Genomic DNA, 25710 nt, shown 5'->3' with positions numbered 1-25710 from the left:
TCCACATGTCAGCCTTACAACAAAATCTTTATGGTATTAAGAATTAGTGTTCTTTCTGCTTTTAAGCTTTTAGGAAATGACAACATAAATGATATCAATTCACAGGCATGTAGCTGATGTAGCCGTCAGAGATGGGATGCATATATATTCACGTATATATGGTAATATGTGTGTATATATACATACATAGATCGACTGTATAAAAACATGTATGGAAACTGGGGCATATACATATGTGTGCATATCCCATACAGATATAGATTGAACTATATTCATATACATACATACACACACATGAACATACTGCACATATGTATAGGAATATACAAGTAAGTATATTTGTATATACAAAGTGAATATACTTTCACTTTCACTTTTCACTTTCCTGCATTGGAGAAGGAAATGGCAACCCACTCCAGTGTTCTTGCCTGGAGAATCCCAGGGACGGGGGAGCCTGGTGGGCTGCCGTCTATGGAATCACACAGAGTCGGACACGACTGAAGCGACTTCGCAGGAGCAGCATACAAATAAGAATATATAAGAATATATATGTATTACACATATAAAATTGCCATTTTCTGTAGGTTAAAAATGGTCAACTATTAGTTACTTCATGTAGTTCAGTCTAATGCTATTCGTGTGATCAGATTCCATGCCTTTAATATGGAAGCATCACCATTGTCATTGGCGCCAGATACTCTGTGTTGTTTGAGGGCTGCAAAGAAACTGAAGCTGTCCTGAATTCTCTTAGTGCTCTGTCTAGATAATTCCTTTCATTCATGTTTGTATATTTTCCAGATGCCAAAAGGCTCTCACATACGTTAGCTTATGTTTAAGCCATGGATCGTTATTGAGAGTTTGTGAGCTTCCATTTTATAGACATGTAAACTGAAATAAAAGAATTAAGTGGCCTTCCAAGGTCTTGCACCCATTTTTTGGGGGGGAGGGGTCCTGCACTCTAACTTCACTCAGCAGGGTGCCTTGTGTCTCTTTGCTGGGACATTAACTGAAGCAAAGAGATACAAAACTTTGAGAGACTCAGTCACTGTCAGGTGTCTGAAAATGAGGGTGGTTCCTTTACAAGGAACAGTCACTTGGAGCATTGGTTATATCAGTGGATGTTACCCTAGAAGAAGGTCACATAAGGAGATATTTGAGGTCATGGGTGTAAGCCAGGAGCCCTCAAACACACATAGAAATCTCTCTCTCTCATGCATATACACACACCCTGCTGATCTGAGGATTCCTGTCACCTGTGTCCGAGACTCATTCCAGGGGAAGGATAACCAGTCTGTGGTTCAGTTCATAAACACTCATATATGTACAAGTCATAAATAACACACAAAGCAAGACATATACAATGCACAATCATGTGTCCTCCAACAATACACTCAACAACACACCACTGGCACAGCATGACACGCCTGATAAAATACATAAACATACCACATACACATGGCTCATCACTATACATACACACCATCAAAAACCATGCAAGGCCACTGCCAATCAAAATCTCACAAGACACACGCCAACAACACACATGCACACCAGTCACACACTCACTACAAGCAGCACACACACGCCTTAACTGAGGTTTGCTTGTGCCCCAAATCCTTGCGAGGTGAAGGCAGTTAGCATGGGTAGGCTAAGCCTATTCACCACCACCACCAACCTGTGCCCATGGTGACGCACGCACAGACAGAAGCAAACAACACACATTGCGGCTCTCACGCACACAGGTTGGACACACTCAGCTCTGGCTGCCGAGTGGAGGTTGAGTCCTGTCTGACCTTGCTTCCTTGGTGAGGTCGGGCATCTGCTCCAGCAGCCCCCGTGCTGAGCGCTCACCCTGAGCTGTAATGCCTGCCTGGTGCGGGACATGCCCCATCGTGACAACAGGAGGCAGATATTTAAGATCATGGGCACCACTCAGGAGCTGCCAGTTGCATGTTAAGAGGCTGGTAACTAGATCTCTGTGTGCTAAAGCAGGCCTGGACTGGGTCTAGCTCAGGAAGAGAATCAAGCTCTGAGTCAGGTACAGAGGAAACACACACACTCGATGATCAAACAACACGTACACAATTATACACAGCCCCCACACACACACTACCAAGCAACAAATACACAAGCATACACGGTACACACACGACTATCAGACAACTCGTACACAAGCATACACACACACACTCATGAACACAGACATACTCACACTCAAACCCAAATAGATCCTTCAGCAAGTGTGGATTTCCAAGTCCTTCTGACCTGTGCTTGTCATGAGTTCAGACACCTCTTTCAGGCTGTTGCTTAAATCCTCAGCTTTTCTTCATAGTACAGGAGGAGCTCCTGTGGATTAATCAGCCAATTTCTTACTACCGTTTTGGGAGTAGCATGTCCAGGAGACAGAGGGGACTGGAGGAGTCACAGGGGAGAGTGTCTCTAATGCCAGGGCTGACTTGGATTCCTTCCCTCTTGGGCATGGTTCCAAGTTCAAACTTACCTTGGGCAGAGTTCCAGCTGGGACTCAGAATTTTTTAATTTAATTTTTAAATGATTTCAGACTTAGAAAAATGTTGTAAAGATGATAAAATGAATTCCTGTATGCCCTTTACCCACATTCCAGAAAGGCTAACATTTTACCATGTTTTGCTTTATAATTAATATGTGTGTGTATCAAATATTCACACTGTGAATCTTAGGTATAACAGCACATATATCAGAAGGCATATGATTTTGCTCATATGTCAGAGACATCTGAATAACTCAAGACAGGAAGATAATTTAAGAGAAAGTTTATTACTCACACTAAAGGACTCCTGGGGAGAGCTGGGTGTGAGCAAGCAGGTTGGCTTTGACAAAGTAGAGAGAGGGTTTGGGAACTCTCAGTGGTTAAGGAGTGGGACTGGGGAAAATGTTCTGCTGGAGGGACAGATCACGTTCTATGCTCTCTGATTAACTCCGTATTGGGTATTCACATACGACAACATGTACCCTTCAGGGGACAAATGTCCGCTTGGCTGATGGCAGATAATCTAAGGGACTGTCAGCAACCATAATTGCCAGGGAGCACTGCCTTTCAGTCAGGGCTTCAAGGGTGGTGGCAGGCAAACAGTATATTCAAATATTATTTTGGATAGTTCTTGGTTGGTATTGATTATTTTGTTTTGTCGTACAATGTTGTGGCTTCCAGAGCAACACTGGTGACCCCCATGTGGTCCGCAGAATAAAGCAATTGGCAAGAATATAACATGCTTGGTGGTGAGAAGGTGGTTGGTGAGCTTTGTTTATGGGCAGGAACCCAAAATGCAGATAGTGCAAGTTAGATTATGCGGAGAAGCCTGAGTAAGAGGCCTAAATCAGATGAATAGGGGACAATAGGCACCAGGCGGAAAGATCCAGGACTTGGGATGTGCACATATATGAACTGGATGAGGGGGTGTCTCTTTCAAAGAGAGTTAGAAGTACCACCTTTTGTACAGTCTCTGACATGTCTGTCTTCTCTCCCTTCAGCAGGAGTGGTGGCATGGACCAGAACAACCAGTCCAGCGCCACTGAATTCCTCCTCTTGGGTCTTTCTGAGAGGCCAGAGCAGCAGCCTCTCCTATTTGGCATCCTTCTGGCCATGTACCTGGTCACCATGCTGGGAAATGTGCTTATCATCCTGGCCGTTGACTCTGACCCCCACCTCCACACCCCCATGTACTTCTTCTTGGCCAACCTCTCTTTGGCTGATGCCAGCTTTGCTTCCACCACGGTTCCCAACATGCTGGTGAACATTCAGACTCACAGTCAGACCATATCCTGTGGGGGGTGATTGGCCCAGATGCCCTTGTTCATGACATTCGGGGCACTGGATGACTTCCTCTCAGGGATGGTATGACCACTATGTGGCTATCTGCCGGCCCCTTCACTACTCCACGCTCGTGAGTCCTCTTGTGTGTGTGTGCTCCTTTTGGCATCATGCTGGGTTCTCACCAAGCTGGCTGCCCCTCTTACACACCCTGCTCATGGCCAGCCTTTCTTTCTGTGCAGACAACACTATCCATCACTTCTTCTGTGATGTGGTCCCTCTGCTGCAACTCTCCTGCTCAGATACTAGCATCAACCAGGTAGCCCTGTTCGCTGTGGGCTCCACGATACTGAGTGGTCCTCTCTCCCTGATCATCCTGTCATACATTCGTATCATCTCCAGCATCCTCAGGGTCCCATCTGCCTCTGGCAGGCAAAAGGCCTCCACCTGTGGGTCCCACCCCATGGTGGTCTTCTTGTTCTATGGCATGGCTATCGGGATCTACCTGTGTCCTCCTTCATCAAATTCTGGGGGTGAGTACAGGCTTGTGGCTGTGTTTTACACTGTAGTGACACCGATGCTGACCCCCTTCATTTACAGGCTCAGGAACAAGGAATAAGAAAGTGGCATTGAGCAGGCTTTGGGAATTTACACACTGTCTTCTCAGGGACTTTAATCCTAAATCCGTATTTTGCAGTTTCACTCTGTAGAACCCATGTGTTTATAAAAGAATACCATCCTCTACCGTATTGACTTATGTTTGAGAAAAGTGATCTCAAAATCATTCACTTAAGCCCCCAAATCCTACAATGTGAATCATCTGTGTATTTCATTAATGAAATACACTACTTGTATTTCATTAACGACAAGTACTGTCTTATAAACATTGGGCACAGAGAGAAATTTTAACAGACTTTGTTCGGTTCTTCTCTGTCTACTACCTCTGGTTCATACTGTAGTGATCTACCATGATGGATTCCCTCCTGGAACAGGTCCTCTGTCTACTTTCTTTTAGGGAGTTCTGGGAAAGGTTGAGGTTCTTCCTGAGTCTTTTGGGCCGTAATTGTTGTCAACTTGAACTAAATGACAAGTCAAGGAGACAATCGGGGTGGCAAATATTGCTCCACGAGTCTAGTCTTTCCCATCAGAACCCGGGATTCAGGACAGGAGTGGGTGTGATTTTCCAGTACATGCTGTGCTTTGGCTGGTTTCTTTAAATACTTATGTGGAGCCATTTGGCTTTCATATCATGCCTTTAGTGGCTAGCTGTCCATGCTAACAATTTTTGTCTTTCATTAGTATGTCTAGTTCAGTTCACTTCAGTTCAGTTGCTCAGTCATGTCCACCTCTTTGCGACCCCATGAACCACACACAACACGCCAGGCCTCCCTGTCCATCACCGACTCCCAGAGTCCACCCAAACCCATGTCCATTGTGTCAGTGATGCCATCCAGCCATCTCATCCTCTGCCTTCCCCTTCTCCTCTTGTGCTCAATCTTTCCCAGCATCAGGGTATTTTCAAATGATTCAGCTCTTCACATGAGGTGGCCAAAGTACTGGAGTTTCAGCTTCAACATCAGTCCTTCCAATGAACACCCAGGACTGATCTCCTTTAGGATGGATTGGTTGGATCTCCTTGCAGTCCAAGGGACTCTCAAGAGTCTTCTCCAACACCATAGTTCAAAAGCATCAATTCTTCGGCACTCAGCTTTCTTTATAGTCCAACTCTCACATCCATACATGACTACTGGAAAAATCATAACCTTGACTAAATGGACCTTTGTTGGCAAAGTAATATCTCTGTTTTGAATATGCTATCTAGGTTGGTCATAACTTTTCTTCCAAGGAGCAAGTGTCTTTTAATTTCATGGCTGCAGTCACCATCTGCAGTGATTTTGGAGCCCAGAAATATAAAGTCAGCCACTCTTTCCACTGTTTCTCTATCTACTTGCCACGAAGTGATGGGACCAGATGCCATGATCTTTATTTTCTGAATGTTGAGCTTTAAGCCAACTTTTTCATTCTCCTCTTTCACTTTCATCAAGAGGTTCTTTAGTTCTTCTTCACTTTCTGCCATAAGGGTGGTGTCATCTGCATATCTGAGGTTATTGATACTTCTCCCAGAAATCTTGATTCCAGCTTGTGCTTCTTCCAGCCCACCGTTTCTCATGATGTACTCTGCATATAAGTTAAATAAGCAGGGTGACAGTATACAGCCTTGATGTACTCCTTTTCCTGTTTGGAACCAGTCTGTTGTTCCATGTCCAGTTCTAACTGTTGCTTCCTGACCTGCATACAGATTTCTCAAGAGGCAGGTCAGGTGGTCTGGTATTCCCATCTCTTTCAGAATTTTCCACAGTTTCTTGTGGTCCACACAGTCAAAGGCTTTGGCATAGTCAATAAAGCAGAAATAGATGTTTTTCTGGAACTCTCTTGCTTTTTCGATGATCCAGCGGATGTTGGCAATTTGATCTCTGGTTCCTCTGCCTTTTCTAAAACCCGCTTGAACGTCTGGAAGTTCATGGTTCACATATTGCTGAAGCCTGGCTTGGAGAATTTTGAGCATTACTTTACTAGTGTGTGAGATGAGTGCAGTTGTGCAGTAGTTTGAGCATTCTTTGGAATTGCCTTTCTTTGGGATTGGAATGAAAACTGACCTTTTCCAGTCCTATGGCCACTGCTGAGTTTTCCAAATTTGCTGGCATATTGAGTGCAGCACTTTCACAGCATCATCTTCCAGGATTTGAAACAGCTCAACTGGAATTCCATCACCTCCTCTTGCTTTGTTTGTAGTGATGCTTCCTAAGGCCCACTTGACTTCACATTCCAGGATGTCCGGCTCTAAGTGAGTGTGAGTGATCATACCTGCCTGATTATCTGGGTTGTGAAGATCTTTTTTGTATAGTTCTTTTGTGTATTCTTGCCACTTCCTCTTAATATCTTCTGCTTCTTTTAGGTCCATACCATTTCTGTCTTTTATTGAGCTCATCTTTGCATGAGAAAAGGGAGCAAAAGTGAACTAATCTCACAATCCTCAGATTTACCTTTGGCATTTATCTTTAAAAAAAATTATTGAAGTGTAGTTGGTTTACAATGTTGTGCTTGATTTTCTACTGTATAGCAAGTGACTCAGCTATTCTTTTTCAAAGAATTTGTCTGTTTCATCCAATTGGACAATTTTATCCATATGAAATTTACCACCACTGATCAGTGAGAATTCTTCCTCCTATGATATATTCAACTTGCTTTCTCTCATTTTCCCTCACTATCTGGTAGCTGTTTATCAGTTTTTTAAAAATTTAAATTTATTTACTTTAATTGGAGGCTAATTACTTTACAATATTGTATTGGTTTTGCCATACATCAACATGAATCTGCTGATTCTTCAAAGAATCAGCTTGTTTCTTTTTATTTTCTCTATCCCTTATCAATACTGTGTTTCAGTACTCCTTTATTTATTTTTAGTATGTCTTCCTTCTACTTCTGGTATCTTTTATCCTGCCTTTTATAGCTTTCTAAGGTAGAACATTTTGTTATTTTTGTTGATGTTTTTTATTCTCTTTCAATGTAAGTATTTAAAGTGATAAATTTCCCTTTAAGCATTGCTTTATCTGAAGCTTGTCAATGTTGATATGTTGTCTTTTCTACATCTTGCAACTTAAAATATTATCTTATTTCCCTTGTTTTTTTTTAATTTTTAATTTTTATTTTATTTTACTTGACAATACTCTATTGATTTTGCCATACATTGACATGAATCCACCACGGGTGTACATGCATTCCCAAACATGAACCCCCCTCCCACCTCCCTCCCCACAACATCCCTCTGGGTCATCCCCGTGCACCAGCCCCAAGCATGCTGTATCCTGCATCGGACATAGACTGGCGATTCGATTCTTACAGCAAAAAAGACACAGATGTGTATAGCGGTTCTTTTATTTTTTTGACTGGTGATCTCTTTTTAGAAGTATGGTGGTTAATTTATGGGTTCCTACATATTTCATTATTATTTATTATTTTTAAAATTTTTTGTGTTTAATTATTTTACACTTGATTATGAAATAATTTTAGACTCTTAAAATAGAGCAAAAATACTGAACAATATTCTTATATACCTGATAACCAGTTTTCCCAATTACTCTAGTGTACTTATCAAAATTAAGGTATTAATATTGATAAGCTTCTATTAAATAATCAGTAGACTTTTTTCAAATTTTGTTACTTATCCCAGTAATATCCTTTTTAAGCTAGAAGCCAATCCAGGGTCACACATTATACTTCACTGTCAAATTTCCTTTAATATTGTATAGTTCTTTTGCTTTTATGTCCTTGATATATATGAAGAATACTGGACAGTTATTTTGTAGAATTTTATCCCTCATTTGGAGTCATTAGATGTTTCTTCATGATTGGACTGAGCAGATACCACTTTGACATATCACAAAAATGCAAGTGTCTCCTTATTACATCCTATCAGGAAGTGAATAGAGTTGGTATGTTTTTCTCTCTCAGTTTAAGAGCTGTTTGTCTTTATTTGTGACAGACATTGCAAATATCTTTTTTTTTTTTTCAGTTTGTCAACTGTCTTTTACTTTGTTTACAGGATTTCTTTGTCATGAAAAGTTTTAAGTTTTAATATGATCAAATTTATCCAATTTGTATTACCTCTTGATTATGAGTGAAAGTTATTCTCAATATTGATGTTAAAGAGGAATTTACCATGTTTCTTCCTAGTACCTGTATGACAAATGGCAATTCACTTAGTCTAGGACATTTATTAAACAAAGCATCTTTGTACAAGCGTGGAAGTTCTATCTGTATATACTCTAAATTTTTATTTCTGAGTATTCTACTCTGTTTTTTTCTGTTCACTTGCCGATTCTGAAGTTCTATCTGTATATATTCTAAATTTTTATTTCTGAGTATTCTATTCTATTCACTTGCCTACTTGTTGATTCATTCACCAGTTCCACACTCTTTAATTACTGCATTTAAGACACACTATCTATCCTCAGGCAACTAAACACATGGACCCAAAATAGCTAAATGTAAACACCTGTTTACAATCATTTTATGGAAAACTTCGCAAAAGTGTGTGGGTACATACAGGTGTAAATTAATAATTCCCTCTGGGTGGGTGAATCCAGGAGGATTTCACCCAGAAGGAAACATTAATAATGGGCCTTGAAGTGAGGGTATAAAACAGAAAATAGAAGTTTTCAAGGCAGGAGAAAAATCTGAAAAGATACAGAATAATATCAAGAAAAGATGAGAATCTATTGCCCTCTATATGAGGCAACATGAGAATCTAATGTTCCTGATCCCAGGATCTTCAATCATTCTCTTGATGTCAACTTGATAATGTATGCAGACTGGGAACTGCCACTTAAGATGGCTCCTGGCCGTTAATTCGTTAGTTAGTGTCTGCTTTATGATTCAATTGATCCTCAAACACTAAAAAGCAAGGAAGGGTGGTGAAATCAATATTTGTCTAGACTGCAGGTAGCAAGAAAAGTCAGGGATTTGCCACTTTATTGCAACCCTGATTGGCATCAGTAGAAAGCATGGAGATAACAGAATTATAATTGCTTCCACCATTCAAGGAGAAGATGGTCCAGGGTCATGATAGAGCCTTAGTATTGAGACACATCCCCAATATCTTTTTAAACTTGGAAGCAATTTCCCGGTCCCAGAGATTCACTCACTACGAAAAAGTTAGGGTGGACATATCACTTGTGCATTAACAATGGCAAATGTCAAGCTTCTCTCTGACAGCAGGTGGAAAGGAAGAGAGAAGGAGAGAAAAAGAGAGAGAAAAGAAGAGAAATTTCGGTATTATTTGTTTTTTACACAGAATTTGCGGACTATACATATCACTGTGATAAGCATTTTATGTGTTATCATTTATAAGAATTGTCACAGCAGCCTTAGATGATAGTTACTGTAGTTGCTAGCAAATACTATTCATGTGTTTATATTTGGAAGCAGACTCAGAGATGTTGAGAATTTGTTGACAGTCACAAAGACAGTGTACACCCGTGGTGGATTCATGTCAATGTATCGCAAAACCAATACAGTATTGTAAGGTAAAATAAAGTAAAAATAAAAATTTTTTAAAATTTAAAAAAAGAAACAAAAATGAATAAGACAGAGTGCTTGTCCTCAAAGAGATCAGCATTCATACATAAAATAAAATCAAAAGAGTAATTTAAAAACAAAACTAAAAAAAAAAAACAGAGACAGTGAACAGTAAATCTAACTTATAAACCCAAGTATTTCTGATACTAATGTAAGTTTTACTTTCATTTAAAAAACTATTTAAAAAATCTGAGTTTATCAGTGAGATCTCAGTAGAATCTGAGTTATGTGGGGAAGAAATACAGGGTGCAGTACAGGTTCCAAACTTCCTCATACATTTTATTTAAAAATCCTCTGCAGATTGTTAGGATATATCCTTAGCAGCATCCTTAGGGGGGGATGCAATAATGAAACTGATACAGTTACATTTTAAAGCAAATCTAAGGTGGACTGTTGCCATATTGCTGAAGAAAGATGATGGTTTCATGAAAGAAACTTGGTGAGAGTCTCAAACAATGTGGTCCCAAGTTTCCTTCTCTCTGATCATGGGGCTTGATTCACAAGTCATTACAGGATATCTAAGTAAGGGCTTATGCTCAAGCAGAGGGTGTGCACCCCTGAGGAAAGATAATCTCTGGGCCTGTTTCACACTCTCATTCTCCAGCTTCTTATTTGCTTTACCTTGTTTTCAAATCATTTGTCGTATTGGGAGAAGTTGTTGATTAGAACTGTGTATGTGAACAATGTGAAGGAAGAAAAAAAAAGAGAAAGCTAGTAATTGAGAAGAATATGTGTATTTCATGTCCATTTAACCAAGTGTATGCATTTTATTTTTTATTTTTATTTTTTTTACTATCCAAAGCAATCTAAGGTTTAATGTAGCCTATCAATATTCCAATGGCATTTTGTTCACAAAAATAAAACAGTCCTGAAATTTGTATGGAAATACAAATGACCTGAATAGCCAAAGCAATCTTGAGAAAGAACAAAGCTGATAGCATTACCCCCTGATTTCAAATCGTATTACAAAGCTATAGTAATCAAAATAATAATTGGCATAAAAACAGACACATGGATCAACGAAACAGAATAGAGAGTCCAGAAATAAACTCACATGTATATGGTCAGTTAGTAGGACTACATCAAACAAAAAAGCTTCTGCAGAGCAAAATGAAAACTATCAACAAGACAACTTACTGAAAGGGTGAAAATATTTACAAATCATACATACAATAAGGGGTTCATATCCAAAATATATGAAGAACTCATACACTCAATAGCATAGAAACAATTTACAAATGAGCAGAGGATTTGAACAGACATTTATCCAAAGAAGAGATACAGCTGGCCAATGGGTAAAGGAAAAAGGTGCTCAGTATCATTAATCATGAAAATGAAAACCACAGTGAGATACCACCTCACATTTCTTAGGATGGCTGTTGTCAAAAAGACAAGAAATTACAAGTGTTGGAGAGAAGGAGGAGAAAGGGAACCCTCGCGCACTGTTGGTGAGAATGTAAACTGGTGCAGCCACTATGGAAAACAGTATGGAGGGTCCTCAAAAAACTTAAAATGGAACTCCCATATGATCCAGCAGTTCCAATTCTGGGTATTTATCTAAAGAAAACAAAAGCACTTAACTCCAAGAAGTATATGCAGCCTTACTTACGCAGTCAAGATAACGGAAACAACCTAAGTGTCCATCGACAGATGAGTGGATAAAATCTGGTGTAAATACAGATGACAGAATAGTATTCAGCCATTAAAAAAAAATGAAATCCTCCCATTTGTGAAACATGGATAGACCTTGGGGGCATTATACTAAATAAGTAAGACATCAGACTAAGAAAGACAAATACCATATGATCTAAGTGCTACGTGGAATCTCAAAAAAACAAAACCCAGCTCACAGAGAACAAGATTGGTGGTTGCCAGACAGGGTTGGGAGGTGGGGAATGAGTGTAGAGGGTTAAAAGGTACAAACTTACAGTTATAAAATAAGTCACAGGGATGTAATATACAGCATGGCGACTATAGTTGATAACACCATAAGGCAAATTTGAAAGTTGCTACTAAAGTCAATCTTAAAAGTCCTTATCACAAGGAAAAAAACTTTTAACTATGGATTGTCATGATGTTAGCTTAACAGTGCAGTGATCATTTTGCAATATATATATTTTTTAAGTTATGTAACAATGCTTTCTATTAACAAGGTTTTTTTGGGGGGATTGTTAAGTCCATGTTAAATACCTTAAAGAAGTTATAAGACCTTCAAATAGTAAGCAGTATAACAAATCTCTTGGGGAGGGAAATGTTTTTAGCTAATGAGCTAATTAAGAACAAAACAAAATAGAAAAATGTCAGGATTTCCACAAGGAAATAATTTATTTTTTCTTTAGAATTTGGCTCAGTACAGTAACATAAAAATATTTACATTAAAATAAATTAAGATGTGATCATTTTAGCTAGTTGTAATAATTATGTTGGAATATATTAGCCTTTCCATGAATTTAATAAAAACTGAGATCTGGTTTTATAGATTCAGTACCATTCTTCCAAATACTTGGTATGAAACTTGATAGCAATGCAACTGTCTGGTATATACAGTAGTTGTAGATTTCACCAAGGAACAACAGATGCCCCTTCACAGTACAGACTGGCCCCAGACGCTGATGGCCAAGCCAGCAAGCTTCCTTCCCAGGAATCAGCATGGAATGTTTCAGCCAGGACCTGGAGATTATTTCAGAGCTGACAGAGTTCTAGGAATCAGCCAGCCTATCTTTTCACATTAACCCACCAGGAAGGAAGGAATTCAAATACAATCTTGATTCCTTTACATGTGAACAAGTGAAATAATATGTTGTAGAAACCTTCAGGTTTTCCTAAAATAATAAATCTGAAAAACATATGCTAATTTATAGATTGTTTAAAAGTACCCATAAAAACCTGTCACTAGACGAAATACTATATTGGCAAAATTTCCACAGCATACAAGAATATTTTATTAAATTCACCACTGAGAGATACTGTCAAGGATAAATCAGTTCATTTGCTACTGAGATATTCTTGTGAAAGCTTTCAGTAGCCTGGAGTAAATCAGAATGTATTTGCACTTTGGAAGATTTTGATATGACTAGAGGTTGTGTAGCTTAGCAGAAAAAGCACAGAGGGACCTGCCTCAAACCTTATCTTTAAGACTCATTAGCCATGTGGTTCTAGGCACACCACTTAAAGACTTAGTTTGGGGCTCTATAAAATGGGAATTAAAACACCTACCTTACTGGTTGTGAGAATTTAGAATAATGTATATGAAGCACCAAGTTCAGAGCCTGGTGCACAATAGGCACTTAATAAGTGGTGGCTATTAGTATTTCTTCCAGGTTGAAATTGATAGCAAGAACCTTGGCCTCTGCATCTTGACACCAATACATACATGGAATCTCACTTAGCCAGAATCCAGATTCACAGATGTGGGCTCTAGGCAAAAGTGAAGTCGCTCAGTCATGTCTGACTCTTCACGACCCCATGGACCGTAGCCTCCCAGGCTTCTCCACCCATGGGATTCTCCAGGCAAGAATACTGGAGTGGGTTGCCATTTCCTTCTCCAGTGTATGCATTTTAGAATCAGATATCTCGGTTCAAATTCTGACTCTGCCACTTACTTCCTGTGGTAATAATTAATTATTTCAGGTATATAATTTAGCCTGTTTGAACCTTTGCTTTCTCTTCTGCACAATATTTGCCTCAAAGTCTCATGTTGTCTATTGCTGAAAATAATGAAGATGTAAATAAATTTATACAACACAGAGTACTTTGAGATTGATATATGCAAAGAATTCACCTGCCAATGTAGGAGATGAGATGCTGGAGATGCGGGTTCTATCCCTGGGTTGGGCAGATCCCTGTAGAAGGAAATGGCAACCCACTCCAGTATTCTTGTCTGGAAAATGCCAAGGACAGAGGAGCCTGTCAGACTACAATCCATGGGATCACAAAGATTCAGACATGGCTGAGCAACTGAACACATCCACCCATTTAAAATAGATAACTAACAAGGACCTACTGTATAATACAGGAAACTCTACTCAATATTCTGTAATAACCTAAATGGGAAAAGAATTTGAAAAAGAAGAGATATATGTGTACGTATAACTGAATCACTTTGCTGTATACCTGAAACTAATACAACTTTGTAAATCAACTGTACTCCATTATAAAATAGAAATGAAAAATCTCCAATACAGTATACTAACACATATATATGGAATTTAGAAAGACGGTAATGATGACCCTGTATGCGAGACAGCAAAAGAGACACAGATGTGTAGAGCAGACTTTTGGACTCTGAGGGAGAGGAAGAGGGTGGGATGATTTGGGAGAATGGCATTGAAACATGTATACTAGCATGTAAGAAATGAATCGCCAGTCTATGTTTGATGCAGGATACAGGATGCTTGGGGCTGGTGCACGGGGATGGTCCAGAGAGATGATATGGGGTGGGAGGTGGGAGGGGGGTTCATGTTTGGGAACTCATGTACACCCATGGTGGATTCATGTCAATGTATGGCAAAACCAATACAGTATTGTAAAGTAAAATAAAGTAAAAATAAAAATTAAAAAAAAAGAAAAGAAAAAAGAAAAATCTCAAATGATGATGCACATAATAATGAACTTTCCTAAGAGTTTACCATAAAAAGTGAATTTGCATAGACACACATAGTTTTTTCTTCTAACCTTTCCAGAAACCCTGCATGATAGACAGTGTTTTATTACCTCCTTTTGCAAGTAAGGAAATTGTGTCTCATGGTTTTTCCAGTGGTCATGTATGGATGCGAGAGCTGGACAGTGAAGAAACCTGAGTGCCGAAGAATTGATGCTTTTGTGTGTGTTTTTTTTAAAAATATAAATTTATTTATTTTAATTGGAGCTTAATCACTTTACAACATTGTATTGGTTTTGCCATACATCAACATGAATCCCCCACAGGTATACACGTGTTCCCCATCCTGAACCCCCCTCCCTCCTCCCTCCCCATACCATCCCTCTGGGTCATCCCTGTGCACCAGCCCCAAGCATCCAGTATCATGCATTGAACCTGGACTGGGAAAACTGGTCAACCACTTGTAAAAGAATGAAACTAGAACACTTTCTAACACCATGCGCAAAAATAAACTCAAAATGGATTAAAGATCTTCTAAACATAAGACCAGAAACTATAAAACTCCTAGAGGAGAACATAGGCAAAACACTCTCCAACAACACTCACCAACTCTTTACATAAATCACAGCAGGATCCTCTATGACCCACCTCCCAGAATACTGGAAATAAAAGCAAAAATAAACAAATGGGACCCAATTAAAATTAAAAGCTTCTGCACAACAAAGGAAACTCTAAGCAAGGTGAAAAGACAGCCTTCGGAATGGGAGAAAATAATAGCAAATTAAGCAACTGACAAACAACTAATCTCAAAAATATACAAGAATTGATGCTTTTGAACTGTGGTGTTGGAGAAGACTCTTGAGAGTCCCTTGGACTGCAAGGAGATCCAACCAGTCCATTCTCAAGGAGATCAGCCCCAGGTGTTCTTTGGAAGGAATGATGCTAAACCTGAAACTCCAGTACTTTGGCCACCTCATGGGAAGAGTTGACTCATTGGAAAAGACTCTGATGCTGGGAGGAATTGGGGGCAGGAGGAGAAGGGGATGACAGAGGATGAGATGGCTGGATGGCATCACTGACTCGATGGACGTGAGTTTGAGTGAACTCCAGGAATTAGTGATGAACAGGGAGGCCTGGCATGCTGCGATTCATGGGGTCACAAAGAGTCAGACACAACTGAGCGACTGAACTGACTGAAGGTTATTTAATTTGCCTTGGGTTGGAAAGCTAGCAAGTGGCAGATACAGAATTTGAATGGAGGCACCAAGATACCTCTTTAAGCTGATTTCCCCTGAATTCCCCCCAGTGATGTGTTTGACCTCATGGAGATTGCAGTGCCCTTCTGCTCAGGAGTCTCTTCAAGGCACTCTTCATGTCTCTGTTTCTCAGGCTGTAGATGAATGGGTTCAGCATGGGAGTCACCACGGCATACATCACCGCTGCAATCCTGTCCTTGCTGGCTGAATCCGCAGAGGAGGGAATGAAGTACACCCCAATAGCAGACACGTAGAACAAGCAAATTGCTGAAAGGTGGGAGCTGCAGGTGGAGAAGGCTTTCCACTTCCCACTCGCTGATGGGATGTGCACTATGGCAGCCACAATGCGGACATAGGAAATGACAATCAGCAAGGGGACCAAGATGGTTAATGCCCCTCCCCAGTATGTCAACACACACCTGTTGGCATAAGTATCAGAACAAGAGAGCTTCAACAGGGGGAGAAGTTCACAAAAGAAATGGGGGATGATGTTGTCAGTGCAGAAGGATATCTGAGCCAGGAGAAGGGTGTGGGTTAGAGAGTAAGCCTGAGCAAGGATTAGGGACATGACTACCAGCAGGATACAGCATCTGGGACTCATGACCAAGGTGTAGTGAAGAGGGTGGCAGATGGCTACCAGCCGGTCATATGCCATCACTGCCAGGAGGAAAACATCTAGACCAATGAACCACAGGAAGAAGTAGATCTGAGACAGGCATCCAGCATAGGGGATGGTATGCCTGTGACCCTGGATGTTCACCAACATCCTGGGGACAGTGGTGGATGATAAACCCAGGTCAGTGAGGGAGAAGTGGGCCAGGAAGAAGTACATGGGGGTGTGGAGGTGAGGGTCAGAGACAATGGCCAGGCTGATGGCGATGTTCCCCACCACGGTGATCAGGTACATGCTCAGGAAGATGCCAAAGAGAAGAGGCTGCTGTTCCTGGTGCTCAGACAGGCCCAGGAGGAGGAATTCAGAGACACTGAATGTGTGGTTTCCTGGTTTCATCTCACTGGTGTAAACTAAGGAATAAAATGAAGGATGATGCTTCCAAAACTTTTCTTGCCTTCATATTGTCTAGATGTAAACAAAAGCATAAAATAAATATGGAATCAGGACATTAATAGCTGTGCATTATTTCATTTAAACCTAAACAGATCTGTGAGACTGTTATTATTATACCCATTTTATTGATAAATGAATGAGTTTCTTTGAAAGAGTCAAAGGTAAAGTTTAAACCTGGCAATTCTGATTTTGGAGTTTGCGATCTTAACCTCCTTACCAGTCTGCCTCTGATTTGGTGTCCAGAACTCATTCATTTATTCGTTCCACATACTCAGTGAGTACTGACTATAACTAACTACCAGAGAAACAATGGTTCCTGCCTTTCTATGGATAACATGCTAGTCAGAGAAGTCCTGTAATATACAAAGACTTTTATAAAAAAACAAATAATAATTCAAATGAAGGCAAAATATAGCTATCACTAGCTGGTTGCTTTAAATTTTGTGGTCAGCAAAGAACTCACCATGAATTAAAAATGATTAAAAATGAGCCAACCAAATAAAGAATTGTGGGAAAGAGTGTTTGTAGGAAGTGTAAACAGGGCAGGAGCACATATATTTGGAGGAGCAGAAGGAAGGCAAGTGGGGCTCAAATATGGTAGGTGGAGAGGAGTAGGGGAGGTGGAGAGGGGTAGGAGAAGGGAGAGGGTTGGGAGAGGGGATGAGGGGTGGGAGGGGCATATAGGGGTAGACAGAGCATGTACACCATGGAGTAAAGATTCCTGGTAACGTTGGAGACCTGCTGGCATGGGTGGCTCTTTAAAAAGCTGCTGCTGCTGCTAAGTTGCTTCAGTCGTGTCCGACTCTGTGTGACCCCATAGACGGCACCCCACCAGGCTCCACCATCCCTGGGATTCTCCAGGCAAGAACACTGGAGTGGGTTGCCATTTCCTTCTCCAATGCAGAAAAGTGAAAAGTGAAAGTGAAGCCGCTCAGTTGTGTCTGACTCTTCGTGACCCCATGGACTGCAGCCTACCAGGCTTCTCCATCCATGGGATTTTCCAAGCAAGAGTACTGGAGTAGGGTGCCATTGCCTTCTCTGCAGATGGGATCAATCATGGGATCTGACTGAGGGTGTGCAAGGATCATTCTGCTACTGTGGGGAGAAGGACTGTAGGGGTAAGAATGACTATATAGTACAAGGAGACCAGTTAGAAAATTCAGGGACTTCCCTGATGGTCCAGCGGTTAAGAATCCACCTTGCAATGCAGCGGACAGTGAATTAGACTGCACATGCCTCAGGACAACTGAGCCCCACACGCTGCAATGAAAGATCCCACATGATGCAGCTAAGATCAGAAGCAGCAATAAATAAATAAATAGATAGATAAGTTGTTGTTTATTTTTCAGAGAAAATTCATATAGGACCCAGCCAGGTATAGAGACAGGATGAAGTAGCTGGATTTGGGTGATGATTTAGGGAGTTTAGTGACTTGCCCAAGAAACCAGAAGTGGTAGACAGAGATATGGAGTAGATTAAGGCTTTTCACTCCTACAGCTGCATTCTTAGAGGTACAAGTAGTAAAATTCTCTAAAGCAAACAGGAAAGGATTAAGGGGATTTCTTTTATCAATGGAATCTGTTTAAAAATTATATAGCTTAAAATATCCAAGAAATGGTCTTTCTTTAGAATATTTCTCAAATGGCAAAAATCCCTGTAATGCCCTGGAAACATTAATGGAAATTACCTGTTAGTTTTCTTTGCCCTTCTTGAGAAAATTATTACTGTTACAGTTTAGCCAGCAATATTTACTCTTTTACTCTGTATTTATTTAGTCTCAGCATTTGTCTTTACTGATTGTATTCTCTGAAGCTTTTTAGTTGTATTACTTCTAGTACTTTCTAGTTTTTTAAGGTGATCATTGACTTGTTTTCAAACTTTGTTTTTTAATTAAATCTTTTAAAGTAAAAAAAAGAAAGGAAGAAAGAAAAGCAGAGTGCCAGTGATACAGACAACTCTTAATTATTTCCAGAAGAGGGAGAATTAAAAAGGCAAAGGTTTCAGGGACCATTTGCAGGACTGTGGATAGATATATAAATCATTTCTGATGTGTTTCCTATGTGACAATGACGTCTATCATTTAATCCATACAACCTTTATGCCATGCATCTTTACCCTGCACTTCCAGATCAGGAAAGCTCAGAGAAGCTCAGGGACCAGATTAAGATCACACAGCTATGAGGGGATAAGTCAGTATTCAAACTAAGATCTCTCTTCAACCAAATCTGGAAATTTGTCCATCATGCAATTCTACCTCCTAAGGCAGGCCTTTATTTTCTCATGCGTACTAGAGAGGGACTAAAGTCCCTGATGCTGTTAAAGATTGAGGGCAGAAGGAGGAGACGGTGTCAGAGGACGAGATGGCTGGATGGAATGACCGATGCAATGGACATGAACTTGGACAAACTTTGGGAGATGGTGAGGGACAGGGAGGCCTGGTATGCTGCAGTCCATGGGGTCACAAAGAGTCCGACATGACTAGGTGACTAAACACTCACTAGAGATATTTGTTAACTTTGTAATCATGTGAAATAAATCCAACCTTTAAAATACCTCCACATTGGGTCTGGGGAGCCATGTTTGTAATTTTTCATCTATTCAAATATTTATTGATTGTCTACATTACACTAGAAATGCCTCTGGGCATGAGATATTTAAAGTTATTTGAAGCAGGCACAGTCTCTGCATGTACAGTCTGATTGGAGAGAGTGACAACAAGCAAATGAACAAGAAAATACATAGTCAAAACTCTGCTGAGTATGAAAAGGAGAGATACAGGGGTGACACTGAGAACATATAATTAGAGGACCTAATTTAGAAAGGAGTTCAGGGAAAACTTCTTTGAGAAAATCAGAAGTAGAAGAAAGAAGAGGAGGGGATGAAAACTTTCCAGCACATGTGGTGGTCTGGAGGAGGGAAAGGGCTGGTCGGTAGAGGAAAAGCAGTGTGACTGGAGGGTAGTGAGCAGGCAATGAGCTGCATGTAATATAACCTCTTTGGCCACAGGTGGTTGAACCATGGAATTGGATGAGTCAAACTGAGTCAGGAGAATTGTCATTTAAAACTCAGAGTTAGTGATACAGAGACTTGAACCATTAGTTTTGGGCTCTGAAAATATAAGTCCCTGTGTGTTCGTGGGTGTGTAAGTCTCTCAGTCTTGTCTGACTGTTTTTAACTCTTTTTACTGTAGCCTGCCAGGCTCCTCTGTCCATGAGATTCTCCAGACGATAATACTGGAGTGGGTTGCCATACCCTCCTCTAGGGGATCTTCCTGACCCAGGGATCGAACCCGCTTCTCCTGCGGTTCCTGCATCAGCAGGCAGGTTCTTTACCACTAGTGCCACTGCAGATGACGAATGCCCTTGTTGTTGTTGAATTACTGGACAATGTTCTTGGCAAGTGCCAATTTGTAGTTGACATTACACAACATCGTAAAGTAATTATACTCTCAAGAAATATGTTCATCCATCTGGAATTTTCTAGGCAAGAGTATTGGAGCAGGTTGCCATTTTCTACTCCAGGGGATTTTCCCAACCCAGGAATCAAACACCTGTCTCTTGCATCTCCTGCATTGGTAGGCAGATTATTTACCATGCACCACCTGGGAAGCCCATTATATAGGATTCCTTACACAGGACACTGACCAATGGATGTGAGTTTGAGCAAACTCCAGGAGAGAGTGAAGGACAGGGAAGCCTGTTGTACTGCAGTCCACGGGGTCACCAAGAGTCAGACAAGACTTAGGGACTGAGCACATCATTACACTGGAATCTTTGACTTAAATCATTGGCCACTGGCTATTCACTCAACCCCCAGCCCCTCCCCTCCACAGAAGGTCACCTGACAACCAGCATCCTACCTCGCTGCTAAGTCACTTCAGTCGTGTCCCACTCTGTGCAACCCCATAGACGGCAGCCCACCAGGCTCCCCCGTCCCTGGGATTCTCCAGGCAAGAGTACTGGAGTGGGGTGCCGTTTCCTTCTCCAATGCATGAAAGTGAAAAGTGAAAGTGAAGTCGCTCAGTCGTGTCTGACCCTGAGTGACCTCATGGACTGCAGCCTACCAGGCTCCTCTGTCCATGGGATTTTCCAGGCAAGAGTACTGGAGTGGGGTGCCATTGCCTTCCCCGATCCTACCTTGGATGAGGTCCAAAATTCACCTCATTGACATAATAAAAACACATTTTCCCAGAGCAGCTGCTTTCTGATGTTCCAGTTTATTTTCACTCTTCTGAGTCTTTCCCACCCCACCCCAACCCTCAACGGGAGGCAGAATGACTTAGTGCTCAAGAGGGCAGACTCTAGTGTAAAACGGACCTGGCAATCGATTTCTTCTCTCATCTGTGAGCCAGGGATAAATTACAAAATATCTCAATGATCACAACAACAGCAATAGCAAGAATAACAAGTATTGATTCATCCTGCCAGACGTTGAACTAAAAGTGCTTTACTTTTCTCACCATGGTATTTTCACTCTGATTAGATGAACTCTCTATTTTTCAGATGAGGAAACTGAGATGTAAAGAGGTAAAGCAATTTGTCCCAGATGAGGTGGCAGGTGAGCAGTAAAACCCAGACTTGAACTACAGGGTATCTGATTCAACACTTACCCGGCTGATCTCAAGCCAACCTCAGCTGTTACTCAGCATGGGGTTCTGCACTCAAACACTTTCTCCTTGGACAGTGACAAATTCACATCACAGCCCCATTAGGAGATTCAGCCTCTTCTCCTTGTGTAATGGAAATGAAACCCAGTGTTGTCGGCAACTATGGAGTAGATTTCTAGAATCACAATAAATGAAACTGAGAGGGCCTGAGGGGACTCTTGCTGGGAATATTTTCCAGGTTTGGAGACTCTAGTGACCTCATTAGTGGGAATAGAGACTAAGTGTCTCTGAATCCCTAAAGAGAGGAGGAGCACTGCTCTTTCCAGTTGGGATTTCTGTTCTACATGCATGCTCTTAGAGAGCGTTCCTTTTGTCCATCACCTGGGGAGGCAATGTTCTGGGCTTGCTACTGTTGCCCTGTTCTCTAATATCTGTGGCTCAGAGGAAGAACTTGGGTGAACAGTCTGGGCATAATCTAGTTCTTCATCTGGGCTTGACACAGTCTTAGCCCAAGTATCTTGACAAATATTTCAACCCTTCTGTATGTTATTCTCCTCATCAAGTGCAACTAGGGTGTCTTTTAAGGAACAGAAATTCTTTAGTTTAATGTAGACCAATTTATCAGTATTGTTTGATTTATTTTGTTCACCAAATTTATTTTGTTTGTGAGATTCGTCACTGTTTAGTGTGTATTTTGTTTATTCTCATTCTGTTTAGAATTCCATTATACAAATATACTACAATTTTTAATCCATTGTAACATTGATGAAATGCTCCCTGGTGCTCAGATGGTAAAGAATCTGTCTCTCTGTAGTGCAAGAGACCTGGTTTTGATCCCTGGGTTGGTAACAATCCCTGGAGAAGAGAATGGCTACCCACTCCAGTATTCTGGCCTGGAGAATTCCATGGACAGAAGAGCCTGGTGGGCTATAGTCCATGGGGTCGAAAAGAATTGGGCATAACTGAGCAACTAACACACACACACACACACACACACACACACACTGTAAATGGACATTTAGGATTTTTTTTCCAGTTTGGGACTATTATAAATAGGGCTGATGTGACATTCTTGTAACTATCATCTGTTAATATGCATATATACGTAATTCTTTGGGGGCACATACCTAGGTATGGAAATGCTAGGTTACCGGGAATACGTGAAAAGATACCACCCAATGGTAGTCCAGGACTTCCCTGGTGGCTGAGATGGTAAAGCGTCTGCCTAAAATGCGGGAGACTTGGGTTCAATCCCTGGGTTGGGAAGATCTCCTAGAGAAGGAAATGGCAAAGAGTCAGACATGATTGAGCAACTTCACTTTCACTTTCAATGGTAGTCCACAGGGTCCAGAGTATGTACTCCCACTTGTGGCATAAGATGGTTTTAGTTGCTCCACAACCCCAGGAAGGCTCAGATTGCTAGTCTTCTAAATTTTAGTCATGCTGATGGGTGTGTGATAGTATCTCATGGTGGTTTTAATTTGTATTTATTGGACATTAAAAATTGAATTTGAACACCTTTTGTTATGAATGTTGTTCATTTGGATATCTTAAGTGAAGCAGTCATTCAAATGTTTTACTTATTTTTCTATGGCATTTTCTCCCCCTTTTTGTCCATTGATATTAAGAATTTTTTATAGAGTCTGAATCTGATTTTTTGTTGAAGAAAGGTAGGTAGCCAGCTATATAGACAGGTGGATAGATAGATAGATAGAATCTTTTCCTACTCTGTGCATTGCCTTTTAACTATCTAAATGATATATTTTGATGAACAACAGATCATAAATTTAAGGTAGTCAAGTTTGTCGATTTGTTCCTTTATGATTTGTAGTTTTTGTGATTTTAAAAATATGGCCAAATATATAAAAATATCCTTGTATATTATTTCTAAGAAGCTTTTAGTTTTTACCTTTCACTTTTAGATCTATAATCTTCTGGAAGCAATTTTTGTCTATGGTGTGAATTATTATTATTTTTTTTTAATTAATTTATTTATTTTTAAATTTTTATTTTTACTTTATTTTACTTTACAATACTGTATTGGTTTTGCCATACATGGACATGAATCCACCACGGGTGTACATGCGTTCCCAACATGAACCCCCCTCCCACCTCCCTCCCCATAACATCTCTCTGGGTCATCACCGTGCACCAGCTCCAAACATGCTGTATCCTGCGTTGGACATAGACTGGCGATTCGATTCTTACATGATAGTATACCTGTTACAATGCCATTCTCCCAAATCATCCCACCCTCTCCCTCTCCCTCTGAGTCCAAAAGTCCGTTACACACATCTGTGTCTTTTTGCTGTCTTGCATACAGGGTCGTCATTGCCATCTTTCTAAATTCCATATATATGTGTTAGTATACTGTATTGGTGTTTTTCTTTCTGGCTTACTTCACTCTGTATAATCGGCTCCAGTTTCATCCATCTCATCAGAACTGATTCAAATGAATTCTTTTTAACAGCTGAGTAATACTCCATTGTGTATAGGTACCACAGCTTTCTTATCCATTCATCTGCTGATGGACATCTAGGTTGTTTCCATGTCCTGGCAATTATAAACAGTGCTGCGATGAACATTGGGGTACATGTGTCTCTTTCAATTCTGGTTTCCTCGGTGTGTATGCCCAGCAGTGGGATTGCTGGGTCATAAGGGAGTTCTATTTGCAATTTTTTAAGGAATCTCCACACTGTTCTCCAAAGTGGCTGTACTAGTTTGCATTCCCACCAACAGTGTAGGAGGGTTCCCTTTTCTCCACACCCTCTCCAGCATTTATTACATGCAGATTTTTGGATCGCAGCCATTCTGACTGGTGTGAAGTGGTACCTCATTGTGGTTTTGATTTGCATTTCTCTAATAATGAGTGATGTTGAGCATCTTTTCATGTGTTTGTTAGCCATCCGTATGTCTTCTTTGGAGAAATGTCTATTTAGTTCTTTGGCCCATTTTTTGATTGGGTGGTTTATTTTTCTGGAATTGAGCTGCATAAGTTGCTTGTATATTTTTGAGATTAGTTGTTTGTCAGTTGCTTCATTTGCTATTATTATTTTCTCCCATTCAGAAGGCTGTCTTTTCACTTTGCTTATATTTTCCTTTGTTGTGCAGAAGCTTTTAATTTTAATTAGATCCCATTTGTTTATTTTTGCTTTTATTTCCAGTATTCTGGAAGGTGGATCATAGAGGATCCTGCTGTGATTTATGTCGGAGAGTGTTTTGCCTATATTCTCCTCTAGGAGTTTTATAGTTTCTGGTCTTACATTTAGATCTTTAACCCATTTTGAGTTTATTTTTGTGTATGGTGTTAGAAAGTGATCTAGCTTCATTCTTTTACAAGTGGTTGACTAGTTTTCCCAGCACCACTTGTTAAAGGATTGTCTTTACTCCATTGTATATTCTTGCCTCCTTTGTCAAAGATAAGGTGTCCATATGTGTATGGATTTATCTCTGGGCTTTCTGTTTTGTTCCATTGATCTATATTTCTGTCTTTGTGCCAGTACCATACTGTCTTGATGACTGTGGCTTTGTAGTAGAGCCTGAAGTCAGGCAAGTTGATTCCTCCAGTTCCATTCTTCTTTCTCAAGATTGCTTTGGCTATTGGAGGTTTTTTGTATTTCCATAAAAATTTTGAAATTATTTGTTCTAGTTCTGTGAAAAATATGGCTGGTAGCTTGATAGGGATTGCATTGAATTTGTAAATTGCTTTGGGTAGTATGCTCATTTTCACTATATTGATTGTTCCGATGCATGAACATGGTATATTTCTCCATCTATTAGTGTCCTCTTTGATTTCTTTCATCAGTGTTTTATAGTTTTCTATATATAGGTCTTTAGTTTCTTTAGGTAGATATATTCCGAAGTATTTTATTCTTTTCGTTGCAATGGTGAATGGAATTGTTTCCTTAATTTCTTTTTCTACTTTCTCATTATTAGTATTAGGAATGCAAGGGATTTCTGTGTGTTGATTTTATATCCTGCAACTTTACTATATTCATTGATTAGCTCTAGTAATTTTCTGGTGGAGTCTTGAGGGTTTTCTATGTAGAGCATCATGTCATCTGCAAACAGTGAAAGTTTTACTTCTTCTTTTCCAATTTGGATTCCTTTTATTTCTTTTTCTGCTCTGATTGCTGTGGCCAAAACTTCCAGAACTATGTTGAATAGTAGTGGTGAAAGTGGGCACCCTTGCCTTGTTCCTGACTTTAGGGGAAATGCTTTCAATATTTCAGCATTGAGGATAATGTTTGCTGT

General features: G+C 40.3%; 1 protein-coding gene and 1 pseudogene across 1 annotated transcript; one reads left to right on the top strand and one right to left on the bottom strand.

The window, feature by feature from the left end:
• Window positions 1-3523: 3523 nt before the first annotated feature.
• Window positions 3524-4409, top strand: LOC128055740 (olfactory receptor 1N2-like; annotated as a pseudogene).
• Window positions 4410-15848: 11439 nt separating this feature from the next.
• Window positions 15849-16793, bottom strand: LOC128056654 (olfactory receptor 1G1-like). The gene has a single exon (XM_052649460.1). The coding sequence runs from the start codon at window positions 16791-16793 to the stop codon at window positions 15849-15851; it is 945 nt and encodes a 314-aa protein (XP_052505420.1).
• Between the last annotated feature and the right edge of the window lie 8917 nt (window positions 16794-25710).

Source organism: Budorcas taxicolor, chromosome 11 (assembly GCF_023091745.1).
Source record: "Budorcas taxicolor isolate Tak-1 chromosome 11, Takin1.1, whole genome shotgun sequence".
Taxonomy (NCBI): domain Eukaryota; kingdom Metazoa; phylum Chordata; class Mammalia; order Artiodactyla; family Bovidae; genus Budorcas; species Budorcas taxicolor.
This window is presented reverse-complemented; position numbering and strand designations above follow the sequence as displayed.